The 15,214-nt window shown below is 53.4% G+C and overlaps 3 protein-coding genes and 1 pseudogene across 7 annotated transcripts in view; 2 read left to right on the top strand and 2 right to left on the bottom strand.

Moving 5' to 3' along the window:
- Positions 1-3,837, bottom strand: part of Dhps (deoxyhypusine synthase) — a 7,733-nt gene extending 3,896 nt beyond the window's left edge. Inside the window, exons 1-7 of one of the 3 annotated variants that reach the window (XR_007344427.1) lie at positions 3,371-3,835; positions 2,602-2,766; positions 2,108-2,229; positions 1,930-2,026; positions 1,770-1,856; positions 1,150-1,255; positions 972-1,075 (exon numbers count right to left, since the gene is read on the bottom strand). Coding sequence is in view for 2 of the 3 variants with exons in the window: in XM_015489083.2 (XP_015344569.1) it covers positions 972-1,075; positions 1,150-1,255; positions 1,770-1,856; positions 1,930-2,026; positions 2,108-2,229; positions 2,602-2,766; positions 3,371-3,577 (888 nt within the window). In the remaining variant the exon portion in view is untranslated. Of the gene's footprint in view, positions 1-971; positions 1,076-1,149; positions 1,256-1,769; positions 1,857-1,929; positions 2,027-2,107; positions 2,230-2,601; positions 2,767-3,370 lie in introns of all 3 variants that reach the window. The other 2 variants (XM_015489083.2, XM_015489084.2) reach the window with 2 other exon arrangements.
- Gng14 (G protein subunit gamma 14) lies at positions 3,314-8,784 on the top strand. Its single transcript, XM_015489090.2, has 5 exons — positions 3,314-3,444; positions 3,903-4,067; positions 4,155-4,232; positions 8,403-8,495; positions 8,594-8,784. Exons 2-5 carry the CDS (start codon positions 4,017-4,019, stop codon positions 8,717-8,719), a joined length of 348 nt encoding a protein of 115 aa, XP_015344576.2. The 5' UTR covers positions 3,314-3,444; positions 3,903-4,016; the 3' UTR covers positions 8,720-8,784.
- Positions 4,443-5,779, top strand: LOC107145576 (annotated as a pseudogene).
- A 420-nt stretch (positions 8,785-9,204) lies between the features above and the next one.
- Positions 9,205-15,214, bottom strand: part of Fbxw9 (F-box and WD repeat domain containing 9) — a 7,411-nt gene continuing 1,401 nt past the window's right edge. The window contains exons 2-11 of one of the 3 annotated variants that reach the window (XM_048795561.1): positions 14,776-15,214; positions 13,193-13,332; positions 12,982-13,110; positions 11,521-11,633; positions 11,367-11,436; positions 10,204-10,352; positions 10,006-10,119; positions 9,785-9,874; positions 9,642-9,707; positions 9,205-9,563 (exon numbers count right to left, since the gene is read on the bottom strand). The exon at positions 14,776-15,214 is cut by the window's right edge and continues 2 nt beyond it. In XM_048795561.1, coding sequence (XP_048651518.1) covers positions 9,647-9,707; positions 9,785-9,874; positions 10,006-10,119; positions 10,204-10,352; positions 11,367-11,436; positions 11,521-11,633; positions 12,982-13,110; positions 13,193-13,332; positions 14,776-15,196 — 1,287 coding nt within the window. In that variant the 5' untranslated portion in view covers positions 15,197-15,214 and the 3' untranslated portion in view covers positions 9,205-9,563; positions 9,642-9,646. Of the gene's footprint in view, positions 9,564-9,641; positions 9,708-9,784; positions 9,875-10,005; positions 10,120-10,203; positions 10,353-11,344; positions 11,437-11,520; positions 11,634-12,981; positions 13,111-13,192; positions 13,333-14,775 lie in introns of all 3 variants that reach the window. The other 2 variants (XM_015489089.2, XM_048795562.1) reach the window with 2 other exon arrangements.

The following is a 15,214-nucleotide window of genomic DNA, read 5'->3' on the forward strand; positions in this document are numbered from 1 at the left end:
GGGGGGGGGGGGGGTGGTGCTGGGGATTGAACCCAGGGCTTCATGCATACGAGGCAAGCACTCTACCAACTGAGCTATATCCCCAGCCCCCCAGCCCTTTTCATTTTGAAATAGTGTCTTTTTTTTTCCCAGTGTGATACTGAGAATCAAACCCAGTGCCTCACACGTTAGGCAAGCACTCCACCACTGAGCCACAATACCAACCTTGACACAGGGTCTTGCTAGACTGCCCAGGCTGGTCTTGAACCTGTGATCTTTCTGCCCTGGCCTCCCTAAGATGGGATTACAGATTATAGGAGTGGATCACTGTCCAACTCCAACACCCTTTACTAAATGGCACCCCTTTCTCTTCTCATGCTTTCTCATGACAAGAAAATCCTGGGGGTTGGGGTTGTGACTCAGTGGCAGAGGGCATGTGTGAGGCACTGGGTTCAAGTCTCAGCACTGCATATAAATAAATGAATAAAATAAAGGTCCATCAACATCTAAAAACTATTAAAAAAAAAAAGGAGAGAAAGAAAATGGAGCCTGGGTGGTGGCACACACCTGTGTAATCCCAATCATTGGGGAGGCTGAGGCAGGAAAATCAAGGCCAACCTCAGCAACTTATTGAGACTGTCAAAAAAAAAAAAAAGGACTGAGGGCGTGGCTCAGTTTTTAAGGCCCCTGGGTTCAATCCCTAGTACCAAAAATAAGTAAAAGGGGTCTTGTTATGCTGCCCAGGCTGATCTTCAGCTCCTGGACTCAAGTGATCCTCCCCTATAGCTGGCATCATAGGCGTGCCCCATGACATCACACTAGCCTGTCTTCTTCTTTAGCATTACTGCCACTTGCTGTGCATGTCACTTGCTCTGGAACATCTGTCCCCAGAGGGCAGGAATCATGGCCTGTCTAGCCCAGGATGTGGCTGAGGCTTGAGTGGCACCCCCACCAGGGACTATATCCACTCAAAAGGGACCACACCCTCTTACCATGAGGTTGGCATTGGCAATGTGGTGCTTCACCACGCCTCCACCCAGGATGATCATTCCAGAGCGCTTGGCAAAGATGGCCTGCGTGTTGATGAGCCGTAGGTCTGAGGAAAGGGCATGGTCAGGCTTTGGACTGGGTACACCTTCTCCCCCCACCTAGAGGGTTCCAGTGCCTCACCCTCAATGATGTCCAGGACTAGGCCAGGATTCTTGTAGGAATGGAAGAAGATCATGTCACCCAGTGAGCCATCTGTCAATGCTGGGCTGAGCACAGGAATATGGTTCTGAGGGAAGACAGGGAAGGTCAGTAACTGCAGCTCAGTGGGGGCACCCTGATCCCCATTCTAGGTGCATCTACGTAGTCTGCCTGGCTGGGAACAGTCTGTTTAACTTCTCTGGGCCTATTTCCTCAACTATGAAATATGGATACCAACACCACTTGCAGATGAAGAGGAAGATGTGAGAAGACCAACTGTGACACTTAAGGAGACTGGAGCTTAGTTAGTAGTAGCTCTTATTACTTTTCAGATTCTTGGACTCCACAGTCTCTAGGGAGTGTAGTCCCTGGGGCCAGGCCCTAGGGATTTGCTGAGCACTGCCACAAACTGTTCCCAGATGAACTAAGAGCACACCTAAGAAATCCAAAGCTCCATTCAATAGCTGTGTGATTTCAAACAAATTACCTAACCTATCTGTGTTTGAGGTTCCTCATCTAAGAATGGGAATCCTGATCATAACAGTAGTGACTCCCCAGGTGTCTTTGAAGTCTGGTGACTTTGCCCCCACCCAGACCCTCACCTTCTGGGCCCAGTAATACACTGACTCTGGGTTGTTGATCTCCTTGCCGAGCCGAGCAATCATCTTGGAAGGTGTCCACTTCACACCCTAGGAGGGAGGGGTTGTTAGCATTAATCCCTGATTTCACCATGCTGGTCCCCCCAAGTTTCTCCAGCCCCACCTCTGTGTTCTGCTCCAGCACCATCTGGTCCAGAATGGGCATCAGCCAGTCCTCAAATTTGCAGTAATTGTCATTGGGCACCAGCAGGTTCCCAATCCTGGGAATGGGAGGAATGTAGGCATCAGTCCCCAGTCCCCTCAGCCCAGTTCACTTGCCCATCACCACTCAGGGCCCCCACCTGTTGATTCCATTCTCCCGGAGCTCCTTCCCTTTGAGGCTGAACTCGCCCAGATACGTGGGTGCCAGACACTTGATGAGATCCTCCTCCACACCTCCTGCAGTGGTCACTAACACATCTACCTGCAGCCATAGGACAGTGAGGTTGGCCTTAGTCCTGGCAGGACCCCTAACATCAGCCCTCATTCATTGACCTTTTGTGGGGAGCTCTTCTTTTTTACTCTGTGATACTGAGATTGAACCCAATGCTCTTCCTCTAAGCTGCATCCTCAGCCTTTTTATTTTTTATTTTGAGACAGTATTTCACCTGATTGCTAAGGCTGTACTTGAACTTGCCTCAGCCTCCCCAGTAGCTGGGATTATAGGTGTGAGCCAAGATGCCCAGAGGGAGCACTCTTCTTAAAACTAACCCATATCTCCTCATCTCATTTAACCTGTCAATTTTATTACTCACTGACCAGACAGACCAAGGTCACAACCCTATCAGATCCCCACCATGTTATGCTGCACAAGGTAGCGAATGGTCTCACGGATGCCTGAACTGATGAGGTTAGATGTATAGCCCAGAAAAATGGTGCAGCCAGTGAGTGGGCGGCGGCTTTGGGTCAGGTCTGCGTGCTGGTCTTCATCCTGTGATAGCGGCTCCAGCTTCTTCTCGATCTGTGGTAAGGGCCAGGTCGAGTTAGCATCTGGCCCCAAACCCCATCACAAGGACCCTAAGTGGGTTTTCAGACAGGTTCTACCTCCTGGCCCCTCCACTCAGAGATAAAGGATCATTTCTACCAGAAACCAGGAAATGTCTCTTGCTTAGATCCTGCCCCTTTCCCAGTTCGGATATCTGGGCACACGTTAAGGTTTTGCACCTTTTCAGGAATCAGCATCTTTTCCAGTCCAGTTTCTTTCCCGGCTGGGAAAGCAATTCCAAGTTCAAGCCCGGCCCTGACTTAGTCTCCTCCTCCAATCCCATCCTCTAAATGCACTGTATTGCCCCAGACTCCGCCCATTCCAGAACGCCTTAAATCCCCTAGAATCAGGTACTACCCGCTCCTGATAGCGGGAGCTAGTTACAGCAGTGAACGTAAAGTCCCCTTCCCAGCACGAGAACCCCCGCCCACTGTAAGCCCCGCTCCCTCCAGCTACTGGGCGGTGTCAACGAAGGGCGCAGGTCTTCGGTCCCACAGGAAGTCCCGCCCCCCAAACGCTGCATTGGTTCTACTACACGCCAGGCGTCTCCCAGCCCCGGAAGTGCTTCCCTGGGTCTCACCATGGCGTTGACTTGCTGCACCGCGCGCCCAAAGTTGGTTGCCTGAAAGCCGGTGGTGCTAAAGGCCTCCAGAAGTGCGTGGTAATCCACGCCGCGGTTGAAGTCGTAGCCCCGGACCTGGGAGCTCTCGGGCGGCAACGCCGAGCTGTGCTTTAGCACCGCAGCCAGCGCCGCAGCGGGCGCCTCCCCCTCCGGGGAACCCTCCATGCTCCTGCGGCCCGGTTTCCAGCTCAGAGTCGCCCTCGGCCGGGGCTACGGCGGCCTCTAAACGCGTTAAGCCCGCGCACGCACGTCAGAGCCAGAGCGCAGGAAGTAACGCGCGGGGGCCGGAAGTTGCTTGTCACGTGACCCTGTGTGACTCCTGCGGGGCCGGGCGCGGCCATATTTGCTCGTGTTATCCGTAATACAAAAGCCAGGACTTAATCTTTTTGACTTGTTTACAGCTTCATAGAAAATTTTCATTCCAGGCCTTGCTGCCTGCTGGAGACCTACCGCTTTGTACTGTGCTTACCCATTCGTTCTTGTTCCCTAGGGACGAGGGGGTGGCTTCTAAGACGGAGTCACAGTTGGAGCCTCTCCGAAGATGGGGCAGTGACTCCTGGGCCCTTAGACTACACGCGCACTGCCATCCCCATCTTCCCACTGGATGGGGGTCTCCTTTCGCATCCGGGGCAGACATCTCTTCCCTAGAGAGACGGTGAGACCCTTGATAAGTCTGTCTCTCCTACATCCTTCTAGCCATGCAGAGAGGCAGGGACCCCTTCTTTCCTCATGCTGTATGTAGGGCGTTGTGCTGGGAGCTGAAGATTCAGAGGTGAACAAGATGTGGAGCCTGCCCTTCTGGAGCCCACAGTCAGACTGGGGTAAGGTGGAGGTGGATAGAAGCCAAGAGGAGTAAGTGAAGGATATGGAAAATAACAACCCCCAGGGAGACAGGAGGACAGTGTGACCCAGGAGGTGGGAGGAGAAGGCAAACAGTGGGGCCTGGGCTCTGGACTTTCACCCTTNCAATGGGGAGGGCGGGGGGGCGGGGGTTGTAGCTCAGTGGTACAGCGCTTGCCTAGAACGGGTGAGGTCCTGGGTTCGATCCTCAGCACCACATAAAAATAAGTAAATAAAATAAAGGCATTGTATCCATCTACACCTAAAAAATAAATATTTAAAAATAATAATAATAATCCAAAAGTGGATATTTTGTAGTGTTTTTCTGTTGCCTTGCTGAGTGTGAGACTCAGGGCCTTTTGCATGCTAAGCATGCACTCTACCACTAAGCTATACTTGAGCCTGGGGTTGAGTTGGATACTGCCCATTCCGTCACACCCCACACCCATCAGCATGTCTGCCAACCTCTACCTATGAAATGGGTGTCAAATCCATGATCTCGAATTTAGATTGGGTAAAGGAAGAAGCCCCAGATATCCTGTGCCTCCAAGAGACCAAATGTTCAGAGAACAAACTCCCAGCTGAACTTCAAGAGCTGCCTGGACTGTCCCCTCAGTACAGGTCAGCTCCTTCCGACAAGGAAGGATATCGTGGTATGGCTCTACTTGCCCCGCCAGTGCCCCATCAGTCTCTTATGGTATTGGTGAGGAGGAACATCAGGAAGGCCAAGTGATTGTGGCTGAATTTGACACATGTGTGCTGGGGTCTGGTAAGACTGGAGTATCGGCAGCGCTGGGATTAAGCCTTTCACAAGTTCCTGAAGGAACTTGGCTTCTTGCAAGCCCCTTGTGCTATGTAGGCACCTCATTGTGGCTCATGAAGATTGACTGTCATAACCACAGAGGAAACAAACAAAAAAATGATGGCTTCACTCCACGGGAGCACCGTGACTTTGGGGAATCACTGCAGGCTGTGCCACTGGCTGACGTTGCCCGGCACCTGTACCCCATGTCTTTTGGACTTAACATGATGAATGCTCGGTCCAAGAATGTTGGCTGGCACCTTGATGACCTTTTTTTGTCCCATTTTCTTTTACCTGCATTGTGTGGTAATAGATTTTCTCCAAGGCCTTTGGCAGTGATCATTGTCCCATCACCCTATACCTGGCACTGTGACTCCCTCCCAGAATCATTTTGAGTCTTGGAAATAGTACCCTCCCCAAGCATTCGTTAAGTAGTTCTCTAGAGAAACCTATATTTTATTTCTCTTCTGTAAGAATATGAATCCTTCATTCAAATTACCGTTATCAGACTAAGGTTTTTTTTAAGCCCAAGGTTTCTGTTGTGGGCACCCCCCCTACTTTTTTCTTTAACAATATCTGTAAAAATGAAAGGTCATAGTTTTTTCTAGTCATCCCTGAGGCTTCCCCCCGCACCTTCCCTTGATTTTATTTCATGTTCTCTTTCAAATGTCATCTCTTTTTTTTTTTAAAGAGAGAGAGCGATAATTTTTTAATATTTATTTTTTAGTTATNTGAGCCACATCCCCAGCCCTATTTTGTATTTTATTTAGAAACAGGGTCTCACTGAGTTGCATAAGGCCTTGCTGTTGCTAAAGCGGGCTTCAAACTCGCAATCCTCTTGCCTCAGCCTCCTGAGCCGCTGGGATTATTTACTTATTTTTATGTGGTGCTGAGAATCAAACCCAGTGCCTCTCATATGCTAGGCAAGTGCTCTACCTCTGAGCCACAACTGCAGCCCCCAGAGCAGATCTTTAAAGAGTAATAAAGTTAAAATGAGGTCATTATGTAGGTGCTAATGCAATCTAGTGTCCTTATAATAGGAAATATGGACACACAAAAAGACACAAGGAATGTGCGTGTAGACGAAAAACCACGTGAGGACGCAGCGAGAAGGTGACCCTCTATAAACCAAGAAGACAAGTCTCAGGGGAGACCAGCCCTGCCAGCACTCTGATCTCTGACATTCAGCCTCCAGCCTATGGGAAAATGCTATTTAAGCCACTACTCATGATATTTTGTCCCGGCAGTTGGAGCAGACTAACACAGGGCATCATGGTGCTCCCTGAGGGGTAAGGGAGGGGGGCTGATGACCAGTAACTTGGGAGCCAGGCATGGTGTCACCTGCCTGCATGTCCTATCTACTCAGGAGACTGAGGCAGGAGGATCACTTGAGCCAGGAGTTTGGGACCAGCCTGGGCAGCATAACAAGATCCTGTCTCAAAAGAAAAAAAAAAAGAAGGAAACTGCAGAGGGGCAGGCGGCGGCGCCCTGGACTGTGGCCAGGAGAGTGAGCTTTGTCCGTGGGAGAGGTTTTTTATTTTTGTTCTACACATCACACTGACTGCCTTTAGAAAAACAGTCAGGGGAGAGGCCAGGACAGAGGGGAAGCTGTGACCAGGGCTTGGGTGACCGCCGTGGTCCAGGTGGTGTGAAGGGTGTAAGAGACCAGAGAGAAAACCTAATTTGAAGCTGATCTTATGGCACCTGAGATAGGGTTAGTTGGGTCAGGATCAGAGAAAGAGGGATGGAGATGTTGGAAATCTGGGCTGAGCGGTTGGGGACAATAGTGAACTTGACTAGAGGACAGAAGGTCTTGGGGGACATGATTCAGGGTCCTGTTTTGCCAAGTGAGGTTAGAGGTGAATAAGAGGAGGGTGTGGTGGCAAACATCTGTCATCCCAGCTACTCAGGAGACTGAGGCAGGAGGATCACTAACTTCAAGGCCAGGGCTGGGCTGTGGCTCAGTGGCAGAGCCCTTGCCTAGCATGTGTGAGGCACTGGGTTCGATCCTCAGCTGTCCATCCACAACTACAAAAGGTTTTTTTTAAAAAAGTTCAAGGCAAAGGGGAAGGGAGGGGGCATGGGGTAGGAAAGACTGGAATGTGATGTCATCATTACCCCAAGTTTATATATGAAGACACAAAGGATGTGACTCTACTTTGAGCACAACCAGAGGTGAAAAATTGTGGTCTATATATGTAATATGGATTGAATGCATTCTGTTGTCATATATAACAAATCAAAATTTTCAAAAAGATTTAAAATTTAAAAAAATAAATAAAAGTAGTATTGACAGGGTTGGGGATGTGGCTCAAGCGGTAGCACGCTCGCCTGGCATGCGGGTGGCCCAGGTTCGATCCTCAGCACCACATACAAACAAAGATGTTGTGTCCGCCAAAAAATAAATAAGTATATAAATACATATTTTAAAAAAGTAGTATTGACATAAATATATAGATATATAGACCAATGAAATACAAGAAAGTTCAAAAATAAAATCTTCATATTTATACTCAAAAAAAAAAAAAAAAAAAGTTCAAGTCCAGTCTGGCAACTTACTGACTCAAAAAACTAAATGCTCAGTGGTACAGGTACCTGGGTTCAAACCTAGGGCAAAAGAAAGAGGAAGGAAGGAAGGGAGGGGAAAAGAAAGAAAAGAATTAAAGAGATTATTTGATATCTGAGTGACAGAGCAGTGTGATGTGCTGAGGAAGGATGGGGGCCCCAGGTCTGGAGCTCAGGGAAGAGGGGGCAGGGATGGGGAGACAGGCCTCATTGGAGAGAGGCCTCATTAGCGAGTGGAGTCCTATCTTGGGTGAGATCAGGCGGTGGAGACGGAGCCCGGAATACTGCGTGCCATTTGGGTGGCAGAAGCTGTCAAGAGGCTGGGTGGCAACAGCCAGCAGGGAATCCAGCAGTTCAGAGAGGCCTGGGCTCCTCAATGCCCCATAAAGCTTCTCAGCCCCTGGGGATGCCCACTGCGACACATGTGACACTATGGAGCAGCTGGGCCTCCTGGGGCAGGAACCCCCTCTGCTAAGGCAGCTGCTGCTGCTGGTGACATTTCACTGAATCCTGGCTTCAAAGTCTCTGCAGGGGTGGGGAGGGAGGGGACCTGGGAGGGGAGACCAGGCGGGTGCAGGGAGGGGAGCCAGGCAGAGGTGGCTGCACACAGCCAGCAGCCGGGCACCTTCAGGAGCCCTCAGCAGAGCTCCCTGAGCCCACAGGTGGAAGAGCCGCCTCATCATCTCCAGGGGCAACAGGAGGAGGGGCAGGGTCCCTCAGGTGGCCCTAGGTTTGGGGTCTGGGCTTAGGCCAACTGCTCATAGCCTGCTTACCCTCCCTCAGATGTCCAGCAAGGTGGCCATTGGCAGTGACATTGGACAGGCCCGCCGGGCGGTGGAGCAACTAAGGATGGAGGCAGGCATCGACCGTGTGAAGGTGAGGATTGGGGCAGCCGAGGGGGCAGGGGAGGGGGCACACCTGGGCGGGCGGGGGAGCAGCAGATGCCCAGTCTGGCTGACAGGGTCGGTCTGCAGGTATCCAAGGCAGCCACTGACCTACTACAGTTCTGCACGGAGCAGGCCAAGAGTGACCCCTTCCTCGTGGGCATTCCAGCTGCCACCAACCCCTTCAAGGAGAAGAAGCCCTGTGCCATCCTGTGACCCCATAATTCCACCCCACAGCCCTGGCAACCCAGGGAGCCTCAATAAACATGAAGTGATTGCTTCTTGGGGCACAGCTTGGCTGGGCTGAGACGGGGGGCCAGGGGACAGCGGGCTTGCAGGGACAGGCACACAACTGACCCACCTCCTTCCCCCACCACCTCTAGAGTTATGGGCACAGCAGCAGACACACCCCTACAGCTCCTGGCTCCTAGGGACGGCCCCAGCAGATGCCTGCTCCTGCCACATACACACACACCTGGGTTCCAATCACCATCCACACGCCACAATGGCCACACACAGAGGTGCCATCATCCACCTCAGGATTCCCTCGTGCACACACCTGCATGCACGCACACGCTCAGCAGTGGCCCCCGTGTGCACCCCAGCCCTGGTGGGCCATTGTCACATGCCACCCACAGGATCCCAGCCGAGGCAGGGATGTGCCTCGGCTTCACGGAGCACAGAGCCCAGGCCAGAGCATCTGCACAGGTCATCAGGTTTATTTTCTTTTGCTCTTGACACAGAGCATGGCGTCCAGATCATGACCAAACCAGGACCTGAGGGGGGAGCAGCCTCCTTGGCAGGCCAGAACACAACATCACTTCTCCAGACAAGGGGCCCAGCCCTGGCCGGGGCTGGGACTCTGTGTATCCGGGGCCTGAGGAACAGGGGCAGAGTCAGCACCAATGGGGGCAAGTCCCCCAAGAACAGAGGCCAGGGCTCAGCCTGCGGCCTGCAGTACACAAAATACATGGCGTCCACTTGCTCAGGCCTGAAACCTCCAGACCTCCAACGACAGGCCCCCCGAGGCAGCCACCACCACGTCACCCTCAGCGCAGATCTGGGAGGACAGGGGACAGAGGAGTCAACAGATGGCCCTTCGGGAAGGCTGGACAGGGTGCACGGGGCAGGTCCTTACCCCATTTAGTACATTGTGGTGGTTTCGGGTACAAATGGTCCTTGGAGGGTCTGTAGGCACGTGCACCTGTGAAGGGCAACGGAAAACAGGTCAACAGGTGTATTTCTGGCCCATGGGGACCGTGGGGTGAGCACTCTCCTCACCCGGAAGGTCTTGTCGGTGGACGTGGTATACAAGGCTCCCAGCGAGTGTTTGATCCCTGTGATCTGAGACCTGTGGCCCACGTCGAAGGACTGCAGGGGGCAGGTGGGACGAGTGACACTCAGGCAAGGTCTCCTCAAGGCCAGGCCTCCCACCGTGGCATTGGGGGCTAGGGTAGGAAGCAGCCCAGGGGGACGATGGGCAGGGAAGTGCCCTTGCAGACCCGGACAAGCTGGAAGCAGCCGTCACAGCTGGCAAAGACGTGCAGCAGGCCCCCGTTGTCGCCCGTCCAGAGCTGGGGCTCCTGGTAGGACATGCACAGCAGGTAGGAGTCCAGCTGCGGGAGGGACGGGCGGAAGAGGGCAGCTCAGCGGGGCGGGCCAAAGCCCCTTGCTCTGGGACCCCCGGAGGGCCTGCCCACCTGCAGCCGCTGGAGGACACTGTTGGCCCGGCGGTCGAACACCACGAGGGTGTGGTCCTCGCTGCTGGAGACGATGTGTCTGTCGTCGGCCACGAGCGCCAGGACGGCGCTGGAGTGTAGCCGCCGGCTCTGCAGCTGGGCAGGGCCGGCTGGTGGCATAGGCCGGGGAGGAGGGGGCACATCAGAGCACCTCAGGGACCCCAGACTTATCTGAACACCCTGGGCCACCACCCCTGGCAAAGTCCTCAGTTGGCTTGGCGCTGTCCACAGCTGCCCATCTCTCTCCTCTCTCTAGCCGAGCCCAGGAGCCCAGGCCCCTGCCCGGCCCCGACTCCTAAGCCACCTCCTCCTCCAACCCCACCAGCTCCTCTCAGCTCAGAGAGGAGCATCTTGTCCCACCCTGGTCCCCGGTTCCACCTCTGCCTGGACAGAGTGCTCACTGGCCCTTGGATTTCACAAAATAAGGATGAATAAATAAATAAACCATAGAAAAGACTTGCGTGGGCTTGTTCTAGGTGCTTTTATGTAAACTTATTTAACTCACCAATGTTCGTTTGTGTGCGTGTGCGTGTTTTACTGGACAGTTCTACCACTAAGCTGCATCCCCAGTCTTTTTCATTTATTTATTTATTTTTGAGATGGGGTCTTACTGAGTTGCTGAGGCTGGCCTCCAACTTTCAATCCTCCTGAGTCACTGGGATTCTAGGTGGGACACTGTGCTTGGCTCCACCAATGCCATCCCATTCCTTTACCCCATGGGCTGGAGGGTTATGAAGTGGGGGTTGTGTGGTGGTGCCAGGGCCCCTTGCATGCTAGCAGGAGATGCTTCACCACTGCCCGACACTCTCAGCTCATGACTTGGATGTTACAGGAGGGGAAAGTGCCTGGAGTCACACAGCTAGGAGAGAGGGGAAGCCAGGATCTGACCCAACTCTGGGGACTGGCCAGGCTTCCTCTGCGTCCCCTGTCCCAATTGCTTGTGGTGCCTTCACACGACCCTGACCACTCTCAGGAGTTAACACCTTGTTAGGTGACTATCACCCCAGCTAGGCTGAGGCCAGAGTGTTCCTTTCCCTATATGACTCTGGAGACCCCAGGTGGCCCTGCTTTCCCCACCTGGGCTCCAGAACTCCCAGCCCACCTCTGGGGTCGTAGATGGTCACCTTCTTGTCGTAGGTGCCAGCCACCAGGATGTCAGGCCGGTAGGAAAGGCACAGCACTGCTGCCCTGCCCCTGGGGACACAAAGACCACAGGGCTGGGGAGGTGACCTGGCATGGCTCTACCCACCCAGGCCCCCTGCCCAGGCCCCCTCACACTTTATCTCGCCGAACTGCTGCCCATCAGCTGCCATGTCCCACAGCTTCACAGTGCTGTCCCAGGAGCCGGAGCACACGCGGTGGTCCTGAGAGGCCAGCGACCACACCCAGCCCTGCGGGACCAGGCACAGCAGTCACCCATGGCTCCCCATCTAGTGAGCTCAGGACCTGCTCCTGCCCACAGCCCAGGGGACAAGCTGGGTGGCACCTTTCTGCTTCTGCAGATGAGGCTCAGAGAGATCAACAGATTCACTCAGAGCCACACAGTTTTTCCTCCCTAACACCCATTTTGACAGATGCTAGGGCAGGTCTGCTTCCATGTGATTATCCCATCTCACAGATGACAAAGTCAGGATCAGAGGAGGGAGAGAGGAGCCAGAGTACGTCCATCCTGGATGAGAACTCGGTTTGGGTGTGGGGGTCTGTTTGACATTAGAGACAAGGATGGGTCACACCCCCAGTCACATTCACACCCAGAGTGCTGGAAACTGAATGGCTTACTCTCACCAAACCCTCTGAGGAAAGCACTGTAATGTGCCCTGCTTTGTGGTTGGGTGGGTTGGTTGGTTTGGGCTGTACTGAGGATTGAGCCCAGGGGTGTTCTACCACCGGCCTCCAGCCCAGCCCTCTTTATTTTTTATTTTCCATCAGGGTTTCCTAAGTTGCTAAGGCTGGTCTCAAATTTATGGTCCATCTGCCTCAGCTCCCTGAGTGTCCACCGCTGCACCTGGCTCGCACCCTGTTTTATAAATGATGAAAATGGGACACAGAAAGGTTGAGTCTCTCATTCAAGGTCACATAGACAGGGTATAGCAGAATGAATGCGAATCCAGCCCCCAGTCTGTCAACTGTGGGCCTGGATGACTGGTAGTGGCCACACCCCTCAGTCACTTCTCAGGAAAGGACAGTCTTGCTGAGGCTGGCTGATCCCAAAGGGAAGCCTCACACTGCCCCATACTTTACCTTTTGAGATTTACCTGAATCTGTTTTTTTTTTTGTTTGTTTGTTTGTTTTTGTTTTGTTTGTGCTGGGGATTTAACCCAGAGGCACTTTACCACTGAGCTATATCCCAGCCCTTTTTATATTTTGAGAAATGGCCTTGCTAAATTGCTGTAGCTGGCCTTGAACTTGTGATCTTCCTTCCTCAGCCTCCCGAGTTGCTGGGAAAACAGACCTGTGCCATCATGCCCACTATCTGACCTCTTCTGAGCACCTATTGTGTGCAAATTCTGAGGTTCATGCATTTTCATATTAATGCATAATTCATCTCCATTCATCATCCTACTAACTGACCCGCTGGACAGAAGTGGAAACTGAGACCCAGAGTATCACACATCTCACCCAAAGTCACACCAACAATAGCAGAATGAGATTCAATGTTACAGAGTCCAGCATTAAAACCCAGGCCCTTAACCACAGCACCCGACCCAGGCCTCATGTGTCTTCCTCCTGTCCCCTCACCTTGTGGGTGCTATTCTGCTGAGTGCCCAAGGCTTTGACCAGAACTTGACTGGGCTCTGCCCCCAGCTGCCGCAGGTCCCACAGGTTGACATTGCGATCTCGGGAACCCGACAGACAGAGTGTCCCACCCTAGGAGGGGAGCAAATTGATGTTGTTGGAGCCATTCTGATCCACCCCTGCCTGCCCCCCCCCCTCACCGAGCCCACCTCACCTGGAGCAGCAGCACAGTGTCAATGGAAGCAAAGTGCCCATCAGCCAAGCAGAAGTACTCAGCCCGGCGCCCATCCTCTGCCCAGTGGGCCAGGTGCTGCTCCAGCTCAATGCAGGCTGCCGGCCAGTCAAAGTCCTCCTCTGTGGGGCACCATGAGCAGGTTCCCCAGTGGGCACCAGCTGGCAGAGCCCACCCCTGGTTTCCAGGGATCACAACCTACACCAGACTTGAACAGAATCCCACCTGAACCTCTCACCTACCCCAAATAAGCCAAGCTTCAATTCTGGGCCCACCTACATACCCACCTCTCAGGCAGGTCTAGGACCTTACGGAACTTGGGACCTCAAGACTACTTTTCCAGGCCTACCCTTATAACTCAACCCTGGGGGACAGCAACCTCAGGAAGTTAAGGTCCTGTCTCACCCCTGGCTGAGATCTGGCCTCAGCCCCTCAATCCTCAGGCTGGGAACTCATGACAAATTTTCAGCCACCTGAATCAGACCCAGGGAAGTGTTTCTCCAACTACTATGCATGAAGCTGGGAGTTTGTAAGATGCAGAATCCAAGGGGGGTAGGGCTGGTAGTTCAGTGGTAAAGTGCTTGCTCAGCATGAATGAGGTCCTTGGTTCCATCCCCAGGACAGGAGACAAAAACATAGAATCCAGGTACCAAGTACAGAGATTCAATGGGTCAGATGGAAACACCTTGAGAACTGCTGATCCAAAAGCTCCTGCAAAATCAAAGCTTGCAAGCGAGGGTCATCAACCATCCAGCTTGTTACTCATGTTGGCTCAAGGGCTTGATGATCCAATATCAAGATCAACTAAATCGGGGCTGAGTTGTGGCTCAGTGGTAGAGCACTTGCCTCGAATGTGTGAGGCACTGTGTTCTATAGCATGGCATATAGATAAAAACTAAAGGTCCATCAAAAACTAAAATAAATAAAGTTTTTTTTGTTTGTTTGTTTGTTTTTTTTTTTAAAAAAAAAAAAAGATCAACTATATCAATTCAAGATCCCCAGGCTCTCTTCTTCCTCAAGGACTAATGAACTTAAGGGCCGGAGGAGTGACCATCAGCCCCTGCCTAAGATGACAGACTAGACCCAGGACTTGAAGATCTGTGATTGCTGTTATCAAGGATCCCAGCCCCTAAGCCCTAGGCGTGTTGCAGGCTCTAGACTGGGAACCCCTGCCTCTGTCCTCCAGGGTTAAGTCTCTAGGGCTCAAGGGGTTTGGCATCACCAATTGCCACCTCAGCCTGAGAATTCCAGGCTTACTCTCAGTCCAAGCACAGCTCGGGTTACTCCGAACCAGGGCCTTAGTACCAGCATACCCCAAGCCTCAGAATCCTTAATAGTGAGTTCAGGGACCCCGGTTCCAGAGGTCTCAGGAACCCACGTGTCTGCCTCATGGTCCACCCCAAGATCAGGGACTGTGGCACCGTCAGAAACTACCTCAGGCTCCAGCCAGGGCCAAAACGCCGTGAAGCCTGTTCCAAGAGCTGTGTCCACATCAACCCAGGTCCCTTTCCCCCCCACCCCAAGCCTGACCTGGGAGGGCGTCCCTGACCCCCAGGTGCGCGCACCTTCTACCACCGGGTACGGCGCGCGTACGCGGCGCTGCGCGCGTAGCCTCCAGGTGACATGGTCACGCACGAGGTCGCGCAGCGTGTGGCACACGCGCGGCAGGACAAAGAGCACCAGGCGCGCATCCAGGTAGGCGCAGATCTCGAGCAGCAGCTCCGGGGGAAGGCTCAGCAGGCCCGGCGTACCCGCAGTCGGGCTCTTGGACGCCGCCTTTGGCTCCAGGGCGCCGAGGGACGCGGCGGGCGTGGACAGCAGCGGGGCGCGTGGGGCAGCCAGCCCGGGTTTCGGCGGGCTGAGTACGCGGGCCACGTAAGCCTCGGCCTGGGCGTCGGGGTCGGGCTCGGGCTCCGGCTCTGGCTCCGGCTCCGAGTCATCGTCCCAAGCGCGGGGATTGTCGAACGGCCCTGGGGGAAGCTCCATGGCGACCGGTAGGCGCGG

The sequence above is a fragment of the Marmota marmota genome, unplaced genomic scaffold (assembly GCF_001458135.2).
Source record: "Marmota marmota marmota unplaced genomic scaffold, marMar, whole genome shotgun sequence".
NCBI classification, from domain to species: Eukaryota; Metazoa; Chordata; class Mammalia; order Rodentia; family Sciuridae; genus Marmota; species Marmota marmota.